The sequence below is a fragment of the Perca fluviatilis genome, chromosome 5, assembly GCF_010015445.1.
Source record: "Perca fluviatilis chromosome 5, GENO_Pfluv_1.0, whole genome shotgun sequence".
NCBI lineage: Eukaryota > Metazoa > Chordata > Actinopteri > Perciformes > Percidae > Perca > Perca fluviatilis.
In genome coordinates this window covers 30,102,667-30,123,953 of record NC_053116.1, presented here as the reverse complement: position 1 = coordinate 30,123,953, position 21,287 = coordinate 30,102,667, and the positions used below count along the sequence as shown (strand labels likewise).

The following is a 21,287-nucleotide window of genomic DNA, read 5'->3' as shown; positions in this document are numbered from 1 at the left end:
TCAACTATTAATGTTTTTGTTATTAATCTTTTTTATCCATGGCAACAGTGCATGAAGTAAGCCTCACTTAATACTAGTACTCATAAATCTTAGTGTTTTGTTCTGAACGATTAGTGCTTTCTGCAGCAGACCACCAAACTTCCAACTACCAGCAGTGGTGACCTAAGATTATACTGTAGGTTTCAAAGTACATGTCATCAGAGCAGCCTGGGATTGAAGTGCTCTGCCCTGTGCCATTTGTCTACCACACTCACACACACACACGCCTATTCACATACGGTATATACACCCCTTAACACACATAAACACACCCACATTTATTGCCAGGTGTTGAATAGTGTTTGTGGCTCCAGAGTGCAGATCTCATTAGGGGACTTAGGTAAGCGTGAGCGTAAAGCGTTGCTGTTGCTCGAGCCAGCTGCACTGCTCACCAGACAAATCTGAATATATAAACACACATACACACAGCTGGAAAGGACATATCCACTGTCCTTCACTCATCACACTTGCCATTAATGGGGTGCTATTGAGGGAAACCCATGCAATAGTGGGTCATCTATCAGGTATAATGGATAAGAAGTAAATCACCTACAAAGCAGAGCCTGAGCAGTTTCTGATACAGACAAATTCTTCAGTAATTTTTCTAATAACTGATATATCATTGTAAAGGGTAATCATACATGATAACCTTTCTAGAACTTAATTAAAAAAAGATCCAAAATGCTGGCCATAGCAAATATGCAATCTGGATCTTGTCTCATGCTCACAGTATATCTGTGGACAACACCCCAAATCTGTGCAAGTTGCATGGCATGAAGTACAGGTTGCCTCTACTTTATTCAGATCAGACATCATGTCACAGTCATAAAGGTAATGTAAGTTCAAGTAATAAAGAACAGTGTAACCATGACAGCAGAGGATGTTTCCCAGTGAGCCACTGGTGATTCCAGAAACACTGATATGGAAAGAAAAGAATGCTCATTGTTGTTGGGCTTGACTGCATTAGACTGGACAGTCGGCTCTGTAGGAGCCGTAACCGAATGACAACAAACAACATGTAGTTGTGCCACTTCTATCAAGACAGGCAGATAAATATAGTATATTATTTTGCTAGTCAATTTAGCACAATCGGTTCACTGTTTATCACAAATCACTTGCTTGTATTTAATTCAAAGGGGTTTCAGAAAGGACCAAAACAGACAAGCGTATTGCTCTAAATGACATAGAGTCTTTACCTGCCGTTGATATTTGTTTTGTATTTCTCCAGATTGATGCCTTCCAGCACATGCAGCACTTTGTGCAAGGGATGCAGCAGCAAGCCCAACACGCCATCGCAGCCGAGGACCAACAGCATAAGCTGGAGCTCCACAAACTGATGGCTAGGTCTGTACTTTTCTGAAAGCACAGTAGCAGCAGCAGCTCACCACCTAATGAGCCTTTTTCACGGAAAACTTTTTCCCATGTCACAGTAGGGAAAGCACAGGTGTAAATAATAAAATTAATGATGGCTGAATTCCATTTAGCTGCTTCAGTTTCAGGGTCCTGGTATTGTGCATGCTGGCTCACTGTTAATGCTATTAGTAACACATGTGCTTTTCTTATTTACTATAACAAGTCTAACTTTCTGCTGTGAAAAATGCCTATGGTAGATATCAAGTGTCTACATACCCAGCATGCAGACATTTTCATTTTTAATGACGGATGGTCCAAAATGCAGCTATAATTCCATAATTTTCCCTGTCATTTCATTAAGATAACTTGCAAAATATGAGTAAACATTAAAGTGCAAAACAAATGATAGCTATGATCTGATCTCCATCAAAGGCTTACTTCAAAACTTATTCAAGTACTCTATTCAGTAGACTGGTAGGAAAACTGGTAAGGAAACTAACTTGGTACTGGAAAATTGTCTCAGTCCGATACTTATCTAAGTAGTTTTGACATTATTTCTTGATTCCTCATCCGGGCGCGCCAGAGACTGATCAGTACAACCTTGTGGTCAAATACATTTGAACAGAGCCAAGTGACATCTATAAACTATGTTGCCATAAAGTAAATGTAATTGGAGATCAGTCATGTAGGCTAGATTCAGAAGTAGCATGTATGAGGGGAGTAAGTGAATGTAGACAAATAATGGAGATGCTCTTCTTTGGAGGATAGCTTTCAGTGAACAGTTCTCAGCACCCGCTGCTTTTAACTGCTAACCTAACATAGACATGTAACCATTTAAAGAAAGGTGATAGTAATTGCATTCAATACAGCAAGCAGTTTGAGTTCCTATTACAGAAGGACAGAAGGAGGGGAGCAAAAAATCATCAAATTAAATGTTGAAACTTAAATGTAGTAGCTTTACATGGAAAGTCTTCTTATTTCATTACATGTAATATTTAACCAGTACAAGTATTGAGATAAATTGAATAAACTGCATGCTTTGAAGAAAACTCCCAATTGTATCTCTTCAGATGGATGCACAAATAAGGTTGACTCCATCTCTTTCGTTTCTTGGTACATATCACTAGTGAAGCTTCATAGGGAAAGTCAAATTCACGCAAAATAATGCCATTTTGTCATTATGCATTTAGATGTGGTTCAGTAGTATTTAATCTCAGAAGTACCTCTGTGCCAGCCTCTATACACCCACTCCAGCACAATTGAGAAAACAAAAAGCAAGTTGTAAACACACAGGGTTGTGAACAATGTGTTCTGCTTGTTTTCCATGAGCATGACCTGATCTGGCATACCACCTTTTTTTTTACCAGTTCATTGGCGTCTTGAATTGTGGTCTTTTTCAAAGCTGTCCAAATTCTCTGAATGTCTCACCTCAAACCTCTCAATAAAATGATCCCTTTTGGCAGTTTGTCAAACACAGCTACTTATCACAACCCAACCATGGCACAGTGCCTACAGGTATCACAGACCAGGTGTGTCTCTTCCACTCTGCTGCTGGTTTGCACCTACACCTCTTTGACTGTCCACTATCATCAACTCACCTCCTTGTGGCATAAGATGCAGTGTGAAGACTGTTTCAAGCAGTTGTCAACACAACACCAGATTTTTTGGAAAACGTGACATTTAAATAATGCAGATTTAGGGGATTAGAGAATGGAAAGTTTTGTATTTCCCGAAATAGCTGGGAATGACTTCAAAGTCTTAAAGAAGTTGTTTGCATGCTCTTGTGGGCTCATGGAAATATTTGAGGAGGATGTCTAAAGCTGTCTCATTTAGGTTTGAATGTTGGCTGCTTACTTGCGCAGGAGAGAGAACGATTACTTTTTCAATTTGACTGCACTGCACTGTGTATCGTGTTGGTCAAACGACTCAAAACAAGCAAGGGCTGCCACCTGGAAGCAGACGGGTATACTCCTATGTACAGTAAATCATACGGTCGTCTCATCTGGCCTTGTGCACAAACACACACCAGTCATGTGCACCCCCCATCTCATAAATCATACATGACAACACACAAGCGTGACAACAGGCAGAAGGGGCTTTTGCATCTTTCAGACAGTGACTCTGTCTATCTGAGGAATGCATGTTGGGGAAAACACCTGTATAATGTCAGTCTGGACAGGTCCTCTCCAGACGTGCTGACACACTTTCGTGAATGCAGGTCAGCTGCATGGTATGGAGCACACCTAGACTGCTCAGTCAGACACACAATCACATGGAGGCCTCCACTCTCTCTCTCTCTCCAAAGAATACAGTGTAATTTTACTGCTATTTTACTTAAGATTAATAACCCTGGTTTCTCCTTTCCAAAAAAAACAACCACAAAAAACATGTTTCAATGTCCCCAAACACCCCATCCTCCTCCTGCTTCTTCCACAAAAGTTTAACCTGGCAGCACGCTGAACCCAAACTGTACGCTCACATGGAAAAGCACTCAGAAGAAATTACGTAATCCTGAAAGACAGTTTATTGGAGCTGCTCTGCAAACAGTATTCAGACTGCTGGTAGATGGGTCGACAATACAGTGCTTGCCAGTTTCTGGCAATTAGTTGTTTGTACATTATACTGTATGTCTTGGCCCCGCCAAACACAACTAGTTTGACTATTTGCCTGTAAGCATCTGTGTTTGTGAGGGTGATGGATTGGTCCTCCACATGGATGCCACAGAACTCACTGTTGAGTTAAATTAAAGGAAAAGTGGATTGGATAATTGAAAATCTCCAGATGGGATCTGAGAACCTTAGAGCACATAAATGCACTGCTGCTATCAGTAGTGATACTTTTGATGAATGCCTGCGTGATATCCAAGTCTTGTATCATTATCTCACTCCTTTGTAATGGACTGCCCTTGGGATGTACTGAATGTCACTGCATACTCTATAAGCAATAACAACATAGGCATGGTTGTAAACTCATGGTAATGTTTCTTTTTGACTTGTGCCTTTATTTCCTCTTTGCTAATGTTGTCATGTAGTCATTGAATAAGTTACTGCCTCGGTAACTTTTATGGTCTCAAAATTGTTTTTCTTTTTCTTGTGATCGGCAGAAAATGTCAGTGTTTTTATTATTTACAGAATACATTTCAAGTGCTTGTAATCGGAGCTTCATTGATTGGGTACCACTTCATTGTTAGGGTGCAGTTTTACACATGTTGGTTGGAGACTAATAAGTCAAATAGCATATGCTACACCAGGTTGGGCAAGTAGAAATGTTAAATAATATTTTGGTGGGATGAAAAGTGGGCATTTAAATGATCATTTTTCCTTTTTATGTAGATGTTTCTTGAAGCTGGGAGAGTGGCAGCTCAGTCTGCAGGGCATCAACGAGAGCACCATCCCCAAGGTTCTGCAGTATTACAACCACTCCACTGAGCATGACCGCAACTGGTACAAGGTCAGTATCTCCCTTTTAACTCTAACCTTTCACTTTTGACTCTCTGCACGCAGTTAAATCCCAGCTTTGTCGGCAGGAGGTTGCCATGATGCTGATGTGTCACCAGGAAAACTTTAGAACCCATTTATTGCCCTTGTACCAAACATGTCATAACATTGTTTTGTTTTTGTTTTTTGTCTGTGCACGGCTCATTTATTTTGCTCATCAGATTGTTATATGTGCCTCTTCTGATTCATTAGACAAGGTTTCCGCGGGGTCTTAAAAAGTCTAAAGTCTAAAATTTAAAAATCAAAATTTTAGGCCTTAAAAAGTCTTAAAGTGATCATATTGTGCTTTTTGGCTTTTCCCCTTTCCTTAATTGTGTTATATATCTTTTTGTGCACGTTATAGGTTTACAAAGTGAACCTCCCCAAAGGGACTTACCATCTCCAACAGAAAACACTGTTCACAAACTGCTCCAAACAGCTCTATTGTAGTCCAGCCTTTACTTCCGTTACGAAGTGAGCATTATAACGTGTGTCACTTTGTAACACATGTTATAATGCTCACCTAGCTGCTAGCGTGGCACTCCCTCATACTCCTCAACTGACTAGCTAGCAGTACTTACTGCGCATGTGCGACTCACAACAAAGATGGAACAGAAGTGTGATCCCTCACTCTGTAGCTAAAACGGAGAGCTCAACACACAGGGTGAAAAGAGGAGCTGCAGCAATGTGCAGTACAACAAATATATGGTGTTTTCTGAAAATTAAACCACACAAACCTATTCTGGTACAACCTCTAAATACAATTATGAACCTGAAAATGAGCAAAATATGAGCACTTTAACTTTGCTGAAGTATTGTGTTAAATCATTTTTTAACAGGTCTTAGGTTTTTAATTCTGTGGTGCTGTAGTTCTTTCTGTCGCTATCCAAATATAATTTGCTGTATTACGACTACAAATGAGACCAACATGCAACTTATTTTGCAGCCAATCTAGACACCAGTCCTATGTATAATGCCAATGAGGAAATTGGGGAATTGTTTCAGACTATGTTTCCGGACTCCGGATTTTTTTTTTATGTTGTGATATACTGTAGGTCTTAAATTTCATTCATATTGGTCTTAAAAGGGTCTTTAAAAGTCTTAATGACTTGGTGAAACCTGTAGAAACCCTGATTAGAGATATGAGGTGATGGAAGAGCTGAGAACAACACTGCCTTTTCTTGTCCGTGCCTGTGCTGCAGGCTACAAAGATGTCACGATATCCACATACCCCTCTCCCCATCCATCCTCACCAACAGCAACTCTTTGGATCAGTTGAATGTTTGGATGAGAATAATTACAACCCCCCGGGAGAAAGCTCTCCCTCAGTAAACTGGAAAATTTCATCATGAACAAACGTGCAAGTCATTTCCAGTTGCCTTTTCTTAGAAATCCACTTTCACTCAGTTTGTACCATCTTTCTGCAGGCCTGGCATGCCTGGGCGGTAATGAACTTTGAGGCAGTGCTGCACTACAAACACCAGAACCAAGGACGTGACGAGAAGAAGAAGCTGCGACACGCTAGTGGTGCCAGTGCTAATAGCGAAGCCAGCAACAGCGACAGCGAGGTCGACAGCACTGACCACAGTCCTGTGCCCTCACCCGGCCAGAAAAAGGTCAATGAGGTGAGAGTCACAGAGAATGAAGCCCTCTACACACCCATCCTCATCGGCCATTCAGTGTTCTCCTCTTCTCCCAGTCCAACCAAGGTAGAAACAATTACTCAGACAGCATCATTTTAAAGATACAACAACAAAAATACACTGCAAAAATTCTATCAATATTTTTGCATAATGCTTGCTGTAATGATAGAAAAATGACAATGACCTGTCCAGACCTTGCCATCCCCACGTACAGTCAACACCAACAGTGCAGTATGTTCTCCAAAATAGCTTTTTATTTATTTTTTTGCATTAAAAAGCATCTGCCGTGTGCTGTCCCTCCACAGGACCTCTCAAAGACATTGCTCCTCTACACAGTTCCTGCTGTTCAAGGTTTCTTCCGCTCCATTTCCCTGTCCAGAGGCAATAACCTGCAGGACACACTAAGGTGAGTTAAATGACTGTAACACACATTGGGCAAGTAGTCCAAACAAACAGTACCCATATTCATGGAAACCCAGCAGATGTGTTGTGTGGGGATAGGAGGACCTCTAGTGGTTGATTGTGATTGCGCTATGTCATTATCCTTAATAATCAGGCAAGAAAAGATTCAGATTGAATTTAGTCTTTTATTGTTTGCATTGTTCAGGGTTCTGACTCTGTGGTTTGACTATGGTCATTGGCCTGAGGTGAACGAAGCCCTGGTGGAGGGTATCAAGACCATTCAAATAGACACCTGGCTCCAGGTTAAAACACACACACACACACACACACACACACACAATATTTTATTTTTCACCGGTTACTGAGTTTTTATTTCGGTATCATTATCGTTCTGCCTGTGCAGGTGATCCCTCAGCTCATAGCTCGAATTGACACTCCTCGAGCCCTGGTGGGTCGCCTCATCCACCAGCTGCTAACAGACATCGGACGGTATCATCCCCAAGTAAGTCTGCTCACACTACTCACTACTGCTGGTGTTGTTTCACAACAGAACCAAGAACACATTTCCTATGGTAACTTAAAGAAGTACTGTCAGAAATTGTTGGATTGTTCGGTGTTCCCCTCCAGGCTTTGATCTACCCGCTGACTGTGGCCTCCAAGTCCACCACAACAGCCCGCCACAATGCTGCTAACAAGATCCTGAAGAACATGTGTGAACACTGCAACACTCTGGTTCAGCAGGCCATCATGGTACAGAGATTTAATTGTTTCTATTTATCATCCTTAAATTCAAAAAGGTTTGTTCTTGTGGGTAAAATTGGTACTTCTGTTTGTCTGTTGTTTGTAACTGTAGATCAATTAACCAAGAATGTTTTAGTTTTTTAACCTATCCTGACATGAATTATTAGGACAAGAGCTCCTCTTCCTTATTTTTCTCCCACATTCAAGTTTAGTCTTTGGTCCGATTAAAAAAAAAAAGAAAGTTGCAGTAGAAATGTCTGTCAATCTGAATCAGAAAATCGCAACTGCTTCCATTGCCACTAATGTATACGGTACTGTAAAAAGGCTCTGAAAAGAATAAATTAAGTCCTGCCGCTGCTGCAATGCAGGTATTTGTGCTTTCTGGGTTGCACTGATGTGTTGTCTGTTGTCTGAGGGATCAGATACTTAAAGTAGTTTTTCTCCTTATCTCTTTATAAATGTCATATTTGTCATCTAGAAAGCTTAAAGTAATCCAAAATGTAGATACTGTATTATCCATGAAGACCAGATGCCTGATATCTTATACCTCTGAGGTTTAAGGGGCAGTATCAGAAAACCATCTGACCTTTTCATCTTTGTTTTTCTTCATCCAGGTGAGTGAAGAGCTTATCCGAGTGGCCATCTTGTGGCACGAGATGTGGCACGAGGGCCTTGAAGAGGCGTCACGTCTTTACTTTGGCGAGCGCAACGTCAAGGGCATGTTTGCTGTGCTGGAGCCTCTACATGCCATGATGGAGAGGGGACCACAGACCCTCAAAGAGACCTCTTTTAACCAGGTGCGTGCCATCCCATAATGGGGTTGACTATAGTCTTGTTTTGTGCAACACCACAAACTAAAGCGTCTTCATGTCTTCTGTTCAGCATAGATTAAAAGTTGCACGGCAGCCTTGTTGTGTGCAAAAAATGAAACCACAAATTAAGCTGTGGTTTTTTTATCTGTTGTTGTGGCATTCAGTGGAAACTCGAATACAAATTCACTAAAGGAACATTTACTTCCTGAGAGGTGGAAAAAATAATGGGCTTTATATATGTACTTGAATTACATCTGTTATTAGATATTTTTCTGTTGATTAGTGTAAAAAAAGCATCATTAAATCAAATCTGTTAAACAATGGGTTCATATTTTTGTAGGCATTGTAAACTTAACTCTGTATATTTAATCACCACAAATTAAGTGTGAGTTTGTACACAGGACAACTGACTTCACAGCCATAAGTCATGCCAGTGACCCAAGCTCTCTGTTCAGTTTCCACTCAGGCTGCCGATGCAGATGTGCGCTATTAAAAACAAAATACTTACTGAAATCCTGGATTAATCAAGTTGGAACAGTGATGTTTATTGCCTTGACATTCAGTTTTATAGTCCTGCTTTGGCAAACCATATTCGTTTATTTGAATGAGTCATTGGACAGGGACAGAGTGCGTTTGTCTTACTCCATTCTACAGGCTTACGGCAGGGACTTGATGGAGGCTCAGGACTGGTGCAGGAAATACATGCGCTCCGAAACGTGAAAGACCTGACGCAGGCCTGGGACCTCTATTATCATGTATTTAGACGTATCTCCAAACAGCTGCCACAGGTGAGTGAAACTATAGAGTCACTGCACTGAATCTGTTGTACTAGTTTCGTATAAACCTCATTATGCGATTACTGTATGTACATGGACGTAATACTTTTAAGGCTCCTAAATTAGAGCAGACATCCTACTAGTTCTGCATTCCTATGTCCATTCCAATCTCTTATCAGATGTGATGAGTAAGCAGCATGAAATACATACAGCAACATAATAACATGCTGGGAGCATTTTATTCCTCCTCTGGGCATTAACATAGAAATAAACATTCTCCATAATGCATCCAAACAGCAGACCTAGAGCAGGTTGAGGCTGTAATAAGGCAACCATACATCAACATTCAGAATTTGCCGTTAATGCCGTTTAAATCACTGATGATTGAATGCAAACCAGCAGAGAATTCATTTATGATAGACACACAGAGTGATTTATTAAACAACCAATGTCTGTAACATAAGGCACTGTTGACAGGAGCTGTTTTGCCAGTGCAGTGCAGTTTTTTTTTTTTTTTTTAAACACAAATCAGACTTACAAACTAATGGTCTCTTCTCACCTCATCAACTTTCCATGCAGCTGACCTCCCTGGAGCTACAATATGTGTCTCCAAAGCTGCTGATGTGCCGGGACCTGGAGCTGGCAGTACCAGGAACTTATGACCCCAACCAGCCTATCATCCGCATCCAGTCCATCGCCGCCTCCCTGCAGGTCATCACCTCCAAGCAGCGCCCACGCAAACTCACCATTATGGGTAAGATTAGGAGAAAATTGCACAGGCCTCGTGGCACTGAACCCATTATATTAGGAAAATAGATTAAACAATATCTGAGGAATCAGAGTTGTATGCTTTCAGCAGGCGTGGGCCATCGCATTAGTTTTACCCAAAACACCAACAGCTCCAAGGCCACTATTCATTTTGAATTCATCAGTCATGGCAAAGTCTTGTGTTAAACCTGTGATTAACTTAATACACAATAAATCCCACCACACACAAAAAACTACTTTTTAAAAAACTAAATAGCCGGGGAGCTCACGTCATGAGTCATGTATTTCTTTTCTGATTCTATCCCGAGAGAAATTGTGCATTTGTCAGGAAACCTCTTCCAACACCGTTCCATTGGCAATAATTTGAATACAGAAATAAATAATTCTGACATTTTATCCCCTACTCGGCTTTTTGATGTAAAATACAAGACCGAAGTGTTTCTAAAATGGTACAGCACTGTAAAGTCACCTTGTCTTGAAGCCAAATCCTCAGATTATCAATCACAAATGGTTCACTCTACTTCACTCTTTTCCACTGCACAATGTGATACCTTGTTCTGATGTATCCCATCAGTGTTACACAACGTACTCTGTAAAAGATTACAGCCAATAAATCAACTGACCTCTGGAGCAAGACTACAGATTAAGACCTGTCCCCACTGCAGGCTGCTTAGATTTACTGTCAGTGCTCTGTCCCCCCTAGTGACACACAATACATTGCTTATTGGGATTGTCATTAGGAGCAGACTGAGGACAAAACAGAGACTCTGTCTTACTCGTTCCACTGGAAGAATCAGTTCACTCCATTAGAAGTAGTATGCTAATTACAGTGAAATCAGTGTAATGTGGTCTGTTGAGAATACTGAGGACAGTATAAGATAGTGGAACAATTAGATAAGTTACATCATCTGTACTTCAGATGAGTTAAATACATTTTCCTCACTGTCATGCTGAAAACTTCATTCTGCATAAGAGTTCATCCAGGTCATAGATACATATTTTCCAGTTGCCGCAGTCAACAGAACTGCATGTGAACTTCACAAGGTACTTTCAGTATGCATTTATAAAGGCATGTGTTTGTTCTGTGGGGTTCTTTTCCATGGCAGAGTCATTATAACACAACCCCTCATATCTGTCTCTTTGGAGTGCCATTCCAAACCGAGGTTGACCATTAAGTGAGGGATTATTGGGACCAAGTTTACTATAAAAGTGATTTAATATGGGTTCATATGAAATCACTTATTGCCTGCTCAAACTTCCGAGACATTGCTTCAGGCGAAGGTAATGGAGATGCAGCTGCACAGCAGCAGGCGAGCACCCTGCCAGTAGTGCCAAATCCAACCATATAATGTTTCTTATGTAATGCCTCAGCAGTGTTTGTTTGTCTGTGGCGCCATCTGCAGGCAGCAATGGCCATGAGTTCATGTTCCTGTTGAAGGGCCATGAAGACCTGAGGCAGGATGAGAGAGTCATGCAGCTGTTTGGTCTGGTCAACACACTTCTGGCCAACGACCCTGCGTCCTTACGCAAGAACCTCAGGTAGATACAGTCATGTTTACCCACACAAGAGCATCACACACACACACGCACGCACACACGCGCGCGCACACACACACACACACACACACACACACACACACACACACACACACACACACACACAGTCTGAGGTATGGGACATTTCACACGTCTTGAGCACACACACTTTCATACTCTCACAGTTGTGGACATGAAGTTAAAAAAAAAAAAAGTATTGAAACCTTGACAATGAATTGTGCGTTTGTTTGTGATTGTTATTGCTGTATGTTGCATTCACCAGCATTCAGCGCTACGCAGTGATCCCCCTATCCACCAACTCAGGCCTGATTGGCTGGGTGCCCCACTGTGACACCCTGCATGCCCTCATCAGAGACTACAGAGAGAAGAAAAAGATTTTGCTCAACATTGAACACCGCATCATGCTCAGGGTGAGGAACCACTAACATCAAACATTAGGTTTCTCCTTTCTGGCTTTTAATAACAGTACATTCCCAGGACAGATTTGAATTAAGCTATGTTATTAAATATAAAATGTGTGTGTAAATGAGCATATGCCCTTGCATGTTATTCACTGTTTTGTGATTCATGAAATGTATGTAAATTTGTTATTTTCATATAAAGCATCCGCACTAAATACTAAATAGATTCATCAAAGCTGAGGAAGCGTCTGTTTTCATTACTCTTTAATGACAACACATTCACAGGTGCTTAATTGTCATGAATTAACTAGATATCTCTGTCTCAGAAATGCTCAATTAGGCAATAGAGAGCACACACATACATAATCTTTCTTACTAAAATGTCACTACAGGAAATGAAAGTGCATCGGATCACTTTTTTTAAATTTTTGTTGTAAAAGGCCTTTTTTGTTTTGTTTTCAACAATGTTTTTATTGAATTTTTAGTAGTACAATTATTAACTAGGCATAGATAAGAAAAAAAACACAAATAGGAGCAGAGACTTCAACAATAAGGGCATAAATCAAAACAACAAGAAATGAGATATGTCTCCACAAATATTTCTTGCAATTTTACTAGAGTATGTTTTTCTAAGTGCTGAGAAAAATATTTGAAAATCAAGGTAAACTTTATTTAAGTAAACTTTATTATTCCAAAATAGGGAATGAGTGCTTACTGTTTATCTATTTAATACAGTGAATATGACATTTACCCGTAAGAATCATCCTAAATTATTTTGAAATGGGTTTCTTAAACCATTGGGGAAATCGATTGCCTTGGATGACATATGGCAGAGACAGAGCAGGTTAAGACCCTGACATTCGCTGTGCGAAATGCTTACAGACAGTGGTTTGATTGAAAACTGTACACTGAAGAAGAAACATCAAGGCTACGGGAGAAAGGCTGAGGGCTGAAGTTCAAGTGCAATTGGTCCAAAATAGGATGATGGCATCTTGTCCAACTGTGAAATGATTTACTTGTCAACAGGATAACTGTGACCAGACAAGCAGGAAATGTCACTCACTCTGAGCCCCTCTGTCAGTTGCTGTAATCACAGAATAAAATAACAGGGATTGATTCAATTGATCAGTGTCCTGTGGAGTTGGCACATGCTAAATTCACTCAGATGTGAGAACAAATTAGCCATATACACACTTTTTTTTTTTTTTGCTGGCATGTTTTAAATAAGATGAATTTGATTTTCAATTGACTAATAGCGTTATTAATGATACGTTGCATTCAGTTTAAGCATTCTAAATGGCAATATATTAAGCTGACCAGTCAATCAGCCAGGCCATTAATCAGTTTTAGATAAAACATGAAGAAGGTAGGAGAGGGAGACAGTGATAGATTGTAGTTTTTTGGCGTTTCACTGTTTCTTTCTAAACCCAAAAACTTGACAGCTCATTTAAACATAAAGTGTTATTACTTCCGCCAATATATCCATCACTTGAATTAATTTCATTTTACTGTAGGTATCAACGCAGTAAACCTTCAGTATGAAGAGTCTGTCAACATAATTGATCTTCAATTCACAAAATAATATACTAACCTTCCAAAAGCACATCAGGTTAAAAATATGAATCATTATCCTTTTAATACATTCCATGAGCTCTTCCATTCACTTTGAGGAGTCTTTAAATGTTGCTGTTTTTCAGTGCTCTCTGGCGGCCTCATATTTATGCACCATAAAGTTGTTTGACTTTTCTTTTGAAATGCAAAATCCAGTATCATTCACTTGTAACTGGCATTAATGATTCTTGAATTTAACTTGTCTAAACTCACAGCATGATATACAATGGTGCTCATAAATTTATGAACCCATAAAAAAAATCATCTTTTGGAAATTGATCTTAATTAAGAAAATTAGGAAAAATCCAACCTTTAAGGACACCAATTTTCTTTGTGAATGAATAATGCATCGTAAATATATAAATGTTCTTCCTTAAAATACAGGGGGCATAAGTACAGTAGAGGCAGGCAGAGTATTATTTTTAAAGGCCAGTTATTTCATGGATCCAGGATACTATGCATCCTGATAAAGTTCCCTTGGCCTTTGGAATTAAAATAGCCCCACATTATCACATACCCTTCACCATACCTCGAGATTGGCATGGTTTTATTTCACTTAGCTAATAGCTGGTTTGATTTACATTGAGAGATGATTTTATGCAAAGTACCCCATGCCAATCTCTAGGTATGGTGAAGGGTATGTGATGATGTGGAAAATAAAAATCTGCCTGCCTCTATGGGATTTTAACATAGGGGTGTGTATACTTATGCCCCCTGTATTTTAAGGAAGAAAAATTATTTATTTACGTTACATAATTCATTCACAAAGAAAATTGGTGTCCTTAAAAGTTGGATTTTTCTTTTTTTTTTAATTAAGGCATTAAGATGATTTTTTTTATTCCTCTTTTTGGTCAACTTTAGCATGGGTTCATAAACTTCTGAGCACCACTGTATTTATCCACATTTGAAGTGTGCTTTTGTAATGGGCTTTGTGTATTTCAGATGGCCCCAGACTACGACCACCTGACGCTGATGGAGAAGGTGGAGGTGTTTGAACACGCCGTCAACAACACAGCTGGAGACGACCTGGCCAAGCTCTTGTGGCTGAAGAGCCCCAGCTCTGAGGTAAGAAACTCTGCCTCTTTACTCTGTCAGCACAGTGGACGATGATTGAGCGTACTTGATCTTTTCAGCATCCATCCTCACACAGTGTTCAGTGATAGAAAAGATAACATACAGATCCATGAATTGACATTTTTCCAAGAGGCTGGACTGGCAGAGGGAACATAGTGAGTATCTAGTCTCTCACTTTTCTAATTATTGAGGTAAATACAGTAGTATTTACATAAAACTGTTGTTTTCCCTGAAGAATCCTTTTTCTGGGTTGTGTGTCCTACTTTCAAACCACTGACTTAGCAGGACTTAACAAACCTTCAAATTGAATCCATTTTTAGGAACATTAGTACCTTGTGTTCCTGATGTTCTGCATGTTCAAGTGTCTGGAAAGTTGTATCAAGCTGCCCGCCAGAGATTTCTGTGCCATTTACTAGAAGAGCTCTCATAACGCAGATGTTGTCTCTCCTCCAGGTGTGGTTCGACAGGAGGACCAATTACACACGCTCCCTGGCTGTGATGTCCATGGTGGGATACATCCTCGGACTGGGTGACAGGTGAGTTTCTCAGCCAAAAGGTTGAAGTCTTTCATTGTTTCCAACGCATTGTTAGAAGAATAATAATAATCAGTTCAATCAATCAATAAACAGTTATCCTGTTTCTATTCTCCAGGCATCCATCCAACTTGATGTTAGATCGGTTAAGCGGCAAGATCCTCCACATTGACTTTGGAGACTGTTTTGAGGTAAGAGGAGATTTTCTTTCAAAACGTTATCCACAGATTTTTTATTTCTTTTTCATTTATCTGACTGACCCTTGTTACAACATACAACAGGTTGCCATGACCAGAGAGAAGTTCCCTGAAAAGATCCCATTCAGACTGACGAGGATGCTGACCAACGCCATGGAGGTATGCATCTCTGCGGCATCTTATGCTGTGATAAACACACTAAAGACAGCAGTGTGTTAGTATTACTGCGTGTAGGATAGCTTAAAGCAACCGCAGGAATGTTCGCTTCTAGCCTGGCTGACACCAGACCCTTCTCAGTTGTAACTGAGAGTGGGTCTGGGCAAGCTTCATCCACAGCTCGTTTCCAAAGGGGCGTCACCAATGGACGCCGCTCAAATGCCTCTGGGCGCAATTGGATAGTCCTTCAACCAATCAGACCAACGATCGGTGACGTAGCAGCTACAGCGGCATCAACGGGTTGCTGCGCTTCGGTGGCCGTTATGTTGAACGTAAACAAAAAGCTGCTTGCCGTCGTTGCGCTATCATCATCATGTAATGCCCGCCTCAACGGTTGTGATTGGTGCCTCGATTTGGAAAAATTGGAAATGGGCTTGAATGGGCTCTTGGCCAGACTGACTTGCAGAGCAAATCTCAAATTTGCCAGAAGTTTGTCAGGGTTTTCCCAGGCTAGTTCGCTTCAACTTGGAAAGTCAAAAACTTTTTTTTTTTAATGAGTTTTTATTTTTTCTAAGTGTTAAAGTCCCCCACATTAAAGTTATAAATACTCCTACCCATACTACTGGAACTAAACCGAATCCCGTCTGAGCTTTTCCTCCTGTGTCTTCTGTATTTTAGTCAGAATAATAATTAATCTTTTTCGAATGTGCAGCATTTTATCAGAAGTCATGGCTCACTGTGCCTTGTATTTAATGAGCAAACGAGAAAAAGCATTACACATCAAAGCATTAAGAAATAAAATTCAATATTTTAAGAGGTTTAAGTTGTATCGCATCTTAAATAACTTGAAAGGTTTTTTAAGTTAAAAATATGTTTTAAAAAGGGGTTTAAAGCCAAATTCAAGGATCTAAATATAAACAAAAAGGTTGCACCTCTACAAAACCTCAAAACACCAGATTGGATCCTGCTCTTAACTACCAAAATTGTGTACCTATCTTTAATGTACAAACACAAGACAGAAACCTAACCTGATGTTATGAAAGTTTTTTTTTTCTTCAGTAACATTTCCATCTGATTGTGTGGCAGGTGACAGGCTTGGACGGTAACTACCGGATCACCTGCCACACAGTGATGGAGGTGCTGAGGGAGCACCGGGACAGTGTCATGGCTGTGCTGGAGGCCTTCGTCTACGACCCGCTGCTCAACTGGAGGCTCATGGACAGTAAGAGATCATCAGCATGGTCAAAACTTCAGTAAAGGAACACGCACAAAAGACAAATCACATGTGGCAGACTGAAATAACCACGACAGCATCACATGACAATAACAATAACAAACAGAATGTGAAAAAGATCAGCCCAGAAAAATACATTTTGTGACAGTCAGCACAAATTACTCTGCTTACAGTAGAAACTCCTTTTTGAAGTGGTTGAGAGTTTGGAGCATTGCATGTAATCAAATGGGGCTAAAAAGCTAAAGTGCTTTCCCACTAGTAAAATGGAAATCTATTCAGCTTGTATTTGGGAGAGAAATTGACCAAATGCTTGAAGTAGTGGTGTAGACATCTAAAGGTCGTTGGTTAATTCAAGTGAATGAATATCTCTGGCACGCTCTCAACGGATACTGTCAAGGTTGCCTTAAAGGTCCCATGAATCTGAAGTCTCTTTCCCGAAATTCAGCCTTGGTGCAGAATTACAGCCACTAGAGCCAGTCCCACAATGAGCTGACCAACTGCCACTTTGCTCATTTGAAAGCCATGATGTTTCTCTCTCATGGGTGGGCCAAATTCTCTGTGCGGGCAAAGCAGAGAAAGGGGAGGTAACCTTGCTCCTTATGACCTCATAAGGAGCAAGATTCCAGATTGGCCCATCTGAGCTTTCATTTTCTCAAAGGCAGAGCAGGATACCCAGGACTCGGTTTACACCTATCACCATTTCTAGCCACTGAGGGACCATAGGCAGGATGGGGGAACGAATATTAATGTTAAAATACCTCATAAAGTGACATTTTCATGCCTTTACCTTTTAAGCAAGGCATTTTATCCACAATAGTAGAGTTCAACAGTGTAGTGGCTATTCCGTTTCAAAATTATAGCCACTGCCCCAGTAATAGAAGAGCGGTTTTAACGCACCTTTGTTCCTTTGTTGTTGATCCAGGCATGCGGTCGTTGTTTGAAAATAATAATGAAACACAAATATCCTACCTATAGAAATAAATCTTTATGATCCTACCAAAACGTTGTAGGCTAATGTTGCATGTCTGTGAATCAGGGAAAATAAACAATACTGTTGGTTTCTTAAATGATATCAAATAAGATGAAACAGGATGACTAGATGTGGATAAAAAACTGTGTTTGGTCTCAACTAAAGCTAGGACTTCCGAAAAACCCTCCACCCGTGTTTCCAACTTACCTTTATCAATCATACCACACCTACAATTACTATGGTGTGGCCTAGCTGTCAATCAAAATCAGTGGATCAGAACTATAACCAAAATATGGGAAGTCTTAAAATAATAACTATTGTTATTTAAATATAAACAAAAACTGCTTTTTTGGCTCCTACGAACAGCTTATTGAAAATGAGAGTCAGTGCTTTCAGTTTAATACAGCTTTTGATCATTAATCGTTAAATCATTATAAAATTGGTTTAAGTTTTCTCTTAATTTATTTCTACAATTCAACCAGATCTGGTTTACAGTGACTATCAGAGCCTTAACTACTTGTAAAGGTTAGAAAAGAGCTTCATTCTTCTGCATTTATAAAGGTCAGAACAATGCTGCTGCTTTCTGTGTGATGGATAAAAAATAGAATATAGTACAGTAATTGTCACGTTGAGGGGAAAAAATGACTCTCACACCTTTCTGTTTCACCCACAGCAAACACCAAAGGCAACAAGCGCTCCCGCACCAGGACCGACTCGTACACTGCTGGACAGTCAGTGGGTGAGTCTACAGTACAAACTGTAGCCATGTTTTCTACCTAATAATGTAAGACTGTGTTTGAACCTGTAACTGTGTGACGGTGTCCTTTGCAGAGGCTCTTGAGGGAATAGACCTGGGAGAGACCACACACAAGAAACCAGGGACCACCGTTCCTGAATCCATCCACTCCTTCAGTGAGTTGCCAGCTCATTCTGTCATCCATGGATTAAATGTTGAAGGTTTTAGTTTTTTTCTCCGCTCGTTTTACTACAACAATACTAAGCTCTCTTGCTGTCATAAGTGATTGGTGCAACTGCTGTGCTATTGTAAGGCAGCACTTAAGTTCACTTTGATTTGAGCTGCAAAGAAGCTTGGTGTAGAGCACGTGTATTTTCTTTTTCTTAAGTTAGTAGTTGATGCCACCGTGTTTTTTTGTTTGTTTTTTTTGTAGTTGGAGACGGTTTGGTACAACCTGAGGCACTCAACAAGAAAGCCATTCAGATCATCAACAGAGTAAGAGACAAACTTACAGGTAAGTTCTGCAGCACTCAACGAAATTCTCTATTGTGAAATAAGTACGTGGTAAAATATTTATTCACTCAAAAATTGCAATGTTTTAGTGCAGAAATGCTGTTTAGAAAAATGTCCAATTATCAGAAGTTTGACTCATACTACCTTCTTCAATCACGTTATTATACTGTAGGCTAACCCATCTTTTTCTGTAGCCAGGTCGTGGTCAATCCTAAAAATACCTCGGTGTCACTGATTAAATTAAATTCAAGCCTGACAGGATTGAATTATCTGGTAAAGGTCTAGTATTTTGATGAGAGTTTGTTCCCTGCAGGTCGAGACTTTTCTCATGATGAGACACTGGATGTGGCAACACAAGTGGAGCTCCTCATCAAGCAGGCCACTTCACATGAAAACCTGTGCCAGTGCTACATTGGCTGGTCAGTACTGCTGCTTGAGCTTGCTGTTGTTGTTTTTTACCAGACAGTTGTTTGCGTCTGGTATTTTCTGCCTTCAAATTTAATTAGACCAGTGATGTAGGGCAGCAGAAATCCACCTAAATACAGTTTAACCTGACCTTAAATATGGTGATGTAAGTTGATGGCATATATCCAAGAAGTACTATCAAGCCAGCGTATTTGGCTTTTGTTTATATGATGCTTGTTTATGATAACCCCATTTGCAGATCATGCTGTAATTTTCCTACATTTTTGAATGTATTACTACATCACTGGTGTACAGTAGATGAAGTAGAATGAGACGGGCATTGAGGCTTTGCTTGACTTAAAGGAACACGCCAACTTATTGGGAATTTAGCTTATTCACCGTAACCCCCAGAGTAAGACAAGTCGATACATACCCTTCTCATCTCCGTGCGGGCTGTAACGCTGTCTGATGGCTCCAGCATTAGCTTAGCCCAGCACAGATCCTGCAGGTAACTGGTTTCAACTAGCCTACTGCTCCGAATTGTGACAAAATAACGCCAACATGCTCCTGTTTACATGTTGTGATTTGTAGAGTCACAGCGTGTACAAAAAACAACGTAACATGAGACACAGCCATCTTCTATCTGTAAACAAACCGGGAACTATATTCTCAGGCGGAAGAATATAGTACTTGGGCGGAGTGATATGCTCGCAGCAAGCCTGTCTGAGAATATAGTTCCCGGTTTGTTTACAGATAGAAGATGGCTGTGTCTCATGTTACGTTGTTTTTTGTACACGCTGTGACTCTACAAATCACAACATGTAAACAGGAACATGTTGGCGTTATTTTGTCACAATTCGGAGCAGGGGGTTACGGTGAATAAGCTAAATTCCCAATAAGTCGTCGTGTTCCTTTAAGTGAGTCGTTACTTTTTCTTTCTTCAGGTGTCCATTTTGGTGAAGAATCGTCTCCGGCAGACAAAGTTACACTTGACATTTTTTCTCACTGGTAAACCAAGAAGAAGCACTCAAATACATGGATATCCACTGAAATATGTACTTAAGACACAGTGCTGAGCCTTTGTGAAATATATTCTTTTTGTTATTGTAATGATCCGATTTTCCGGTGGCATGTTTTAAGTTTATTAGAGAGTATCTTAAGAGCTCAGTTTTTACCTGATGATTATAATTTAACTTCCAATGACTTCCCTGGCTTTTAACGATACCACCATAATCACTTGCTAAAAGCTTTCTACGGAGGCCATATTGTAATTATGACATTTCTTACTTCACACACGCTGTATTAAAAACCCACTAGTCTCTTGTATCATTGTGTATTAATGTGACATATTTCAATAACATAGTATGCCTTTAACTAACTTAAACATTCTTTAAAGTTTACTAATGATAAAATAAAAGTTAAAATTTGATTTGAGATGATCATAATGTGCTAGCCTGGCTGACACCAGACCCTTCTCAGTTGTAACTGAGAGTGGGTCTGGGAAAGGTTCATTGACAGTTCATTTCCAAAGGGGCGTCACCAGCGGACGCCACTCAAATGCCTCTGGGCGCATTGGATAGTCCTTCAACCAATCAGACCAACGATCCGGGTGAAGCTGCGCTTCGGTAGCCGTCATGTTGAATGTAAACAAAAAGCTGCTCGCCGTCGCTGCGCTGTCGTCGTCGCGTAAAGCCCACCTCAACGGTTGTGATTGGTGTAAAGCCCGCCTCAGCGGTTGTGATTGGTGCCTCGATTTTGGGGACATTGGAAATGGGTTTGAATGGGCTCTTCGCCAGACTGACTTGCAGAGCAAATCTCAAATTTGCCGGAAGTTCGCCAGGGTTTGCCCAGGCTAATAATGTACTGTATGGGCATTTGTGTGCCATTAAA

The 21,287-nt window shown here is 40.3% G+C and overlaps 1 protein-coding gene across 1 annotated transcript in view; it reads left to right on the top strand.

Moving 5' to 3' along the window:
* mtor (mechanistic target of rapamycin kinase) overlaps positions 1–20,723 on the top strand; it is a 96,610-nt gene extending 75,887 nt beyond the window's left edge. Inside the window, 23 exon segments of the mRNA XM_039799787.1 lie at positions 1,268–1,383; positions 4,725–4,842; positions 6,296–6,493; positions 6,817–6,917; positions 7,119–7,215; positions 7,317–7,415; positions 7,541–7,663; positions 8,269–8,451; positions 9,121–9,175; positions 9,178–9,254; positions 9,822–9,996; positions 11,414–11,549; positions 11,830–11,977; positions 14,522–14,644; positions 15,107–15,189; positions 15,305–15,377; positions 15,468–15,542; positions 16,626–16,761; positions 18,417–18,482; positions 18,575–18,655; positions 18,913–18,993; positions 19,306–19,411; positions 20,342–20,723. Of these exon segments, the coding sequence (XP_039655721.1) occupies positions 1,268–1,383; positions 4,725–4,842; positions 6,296–6,493; positions 6,817–6,917; positions 7,119–7,215; positions 7,317–7,415; positions 7,541–7,663; positions 8,269–8,451; positions 9,121–9,175; positions 9,178–9,254; positions 9,822–9,996; positions 11,414–11,549; positions 11,830–11,977; positions 14,522–14,644; positions 15,107–15,189; positions 15,305–15,377; positions 15,468–15,542; positions 16,626–16,761; positions 18,417–18,482; positions 18,575–18,655; positions 18,913–18,993; positions 19,306–19,411; positions 20,342–20,357 (2,466 nt within the window). The 3' untranslated portion in view covers positions 20,358–20,723.
* Positions 20,724–21,287: the final 564 nt, after the last annotated feature.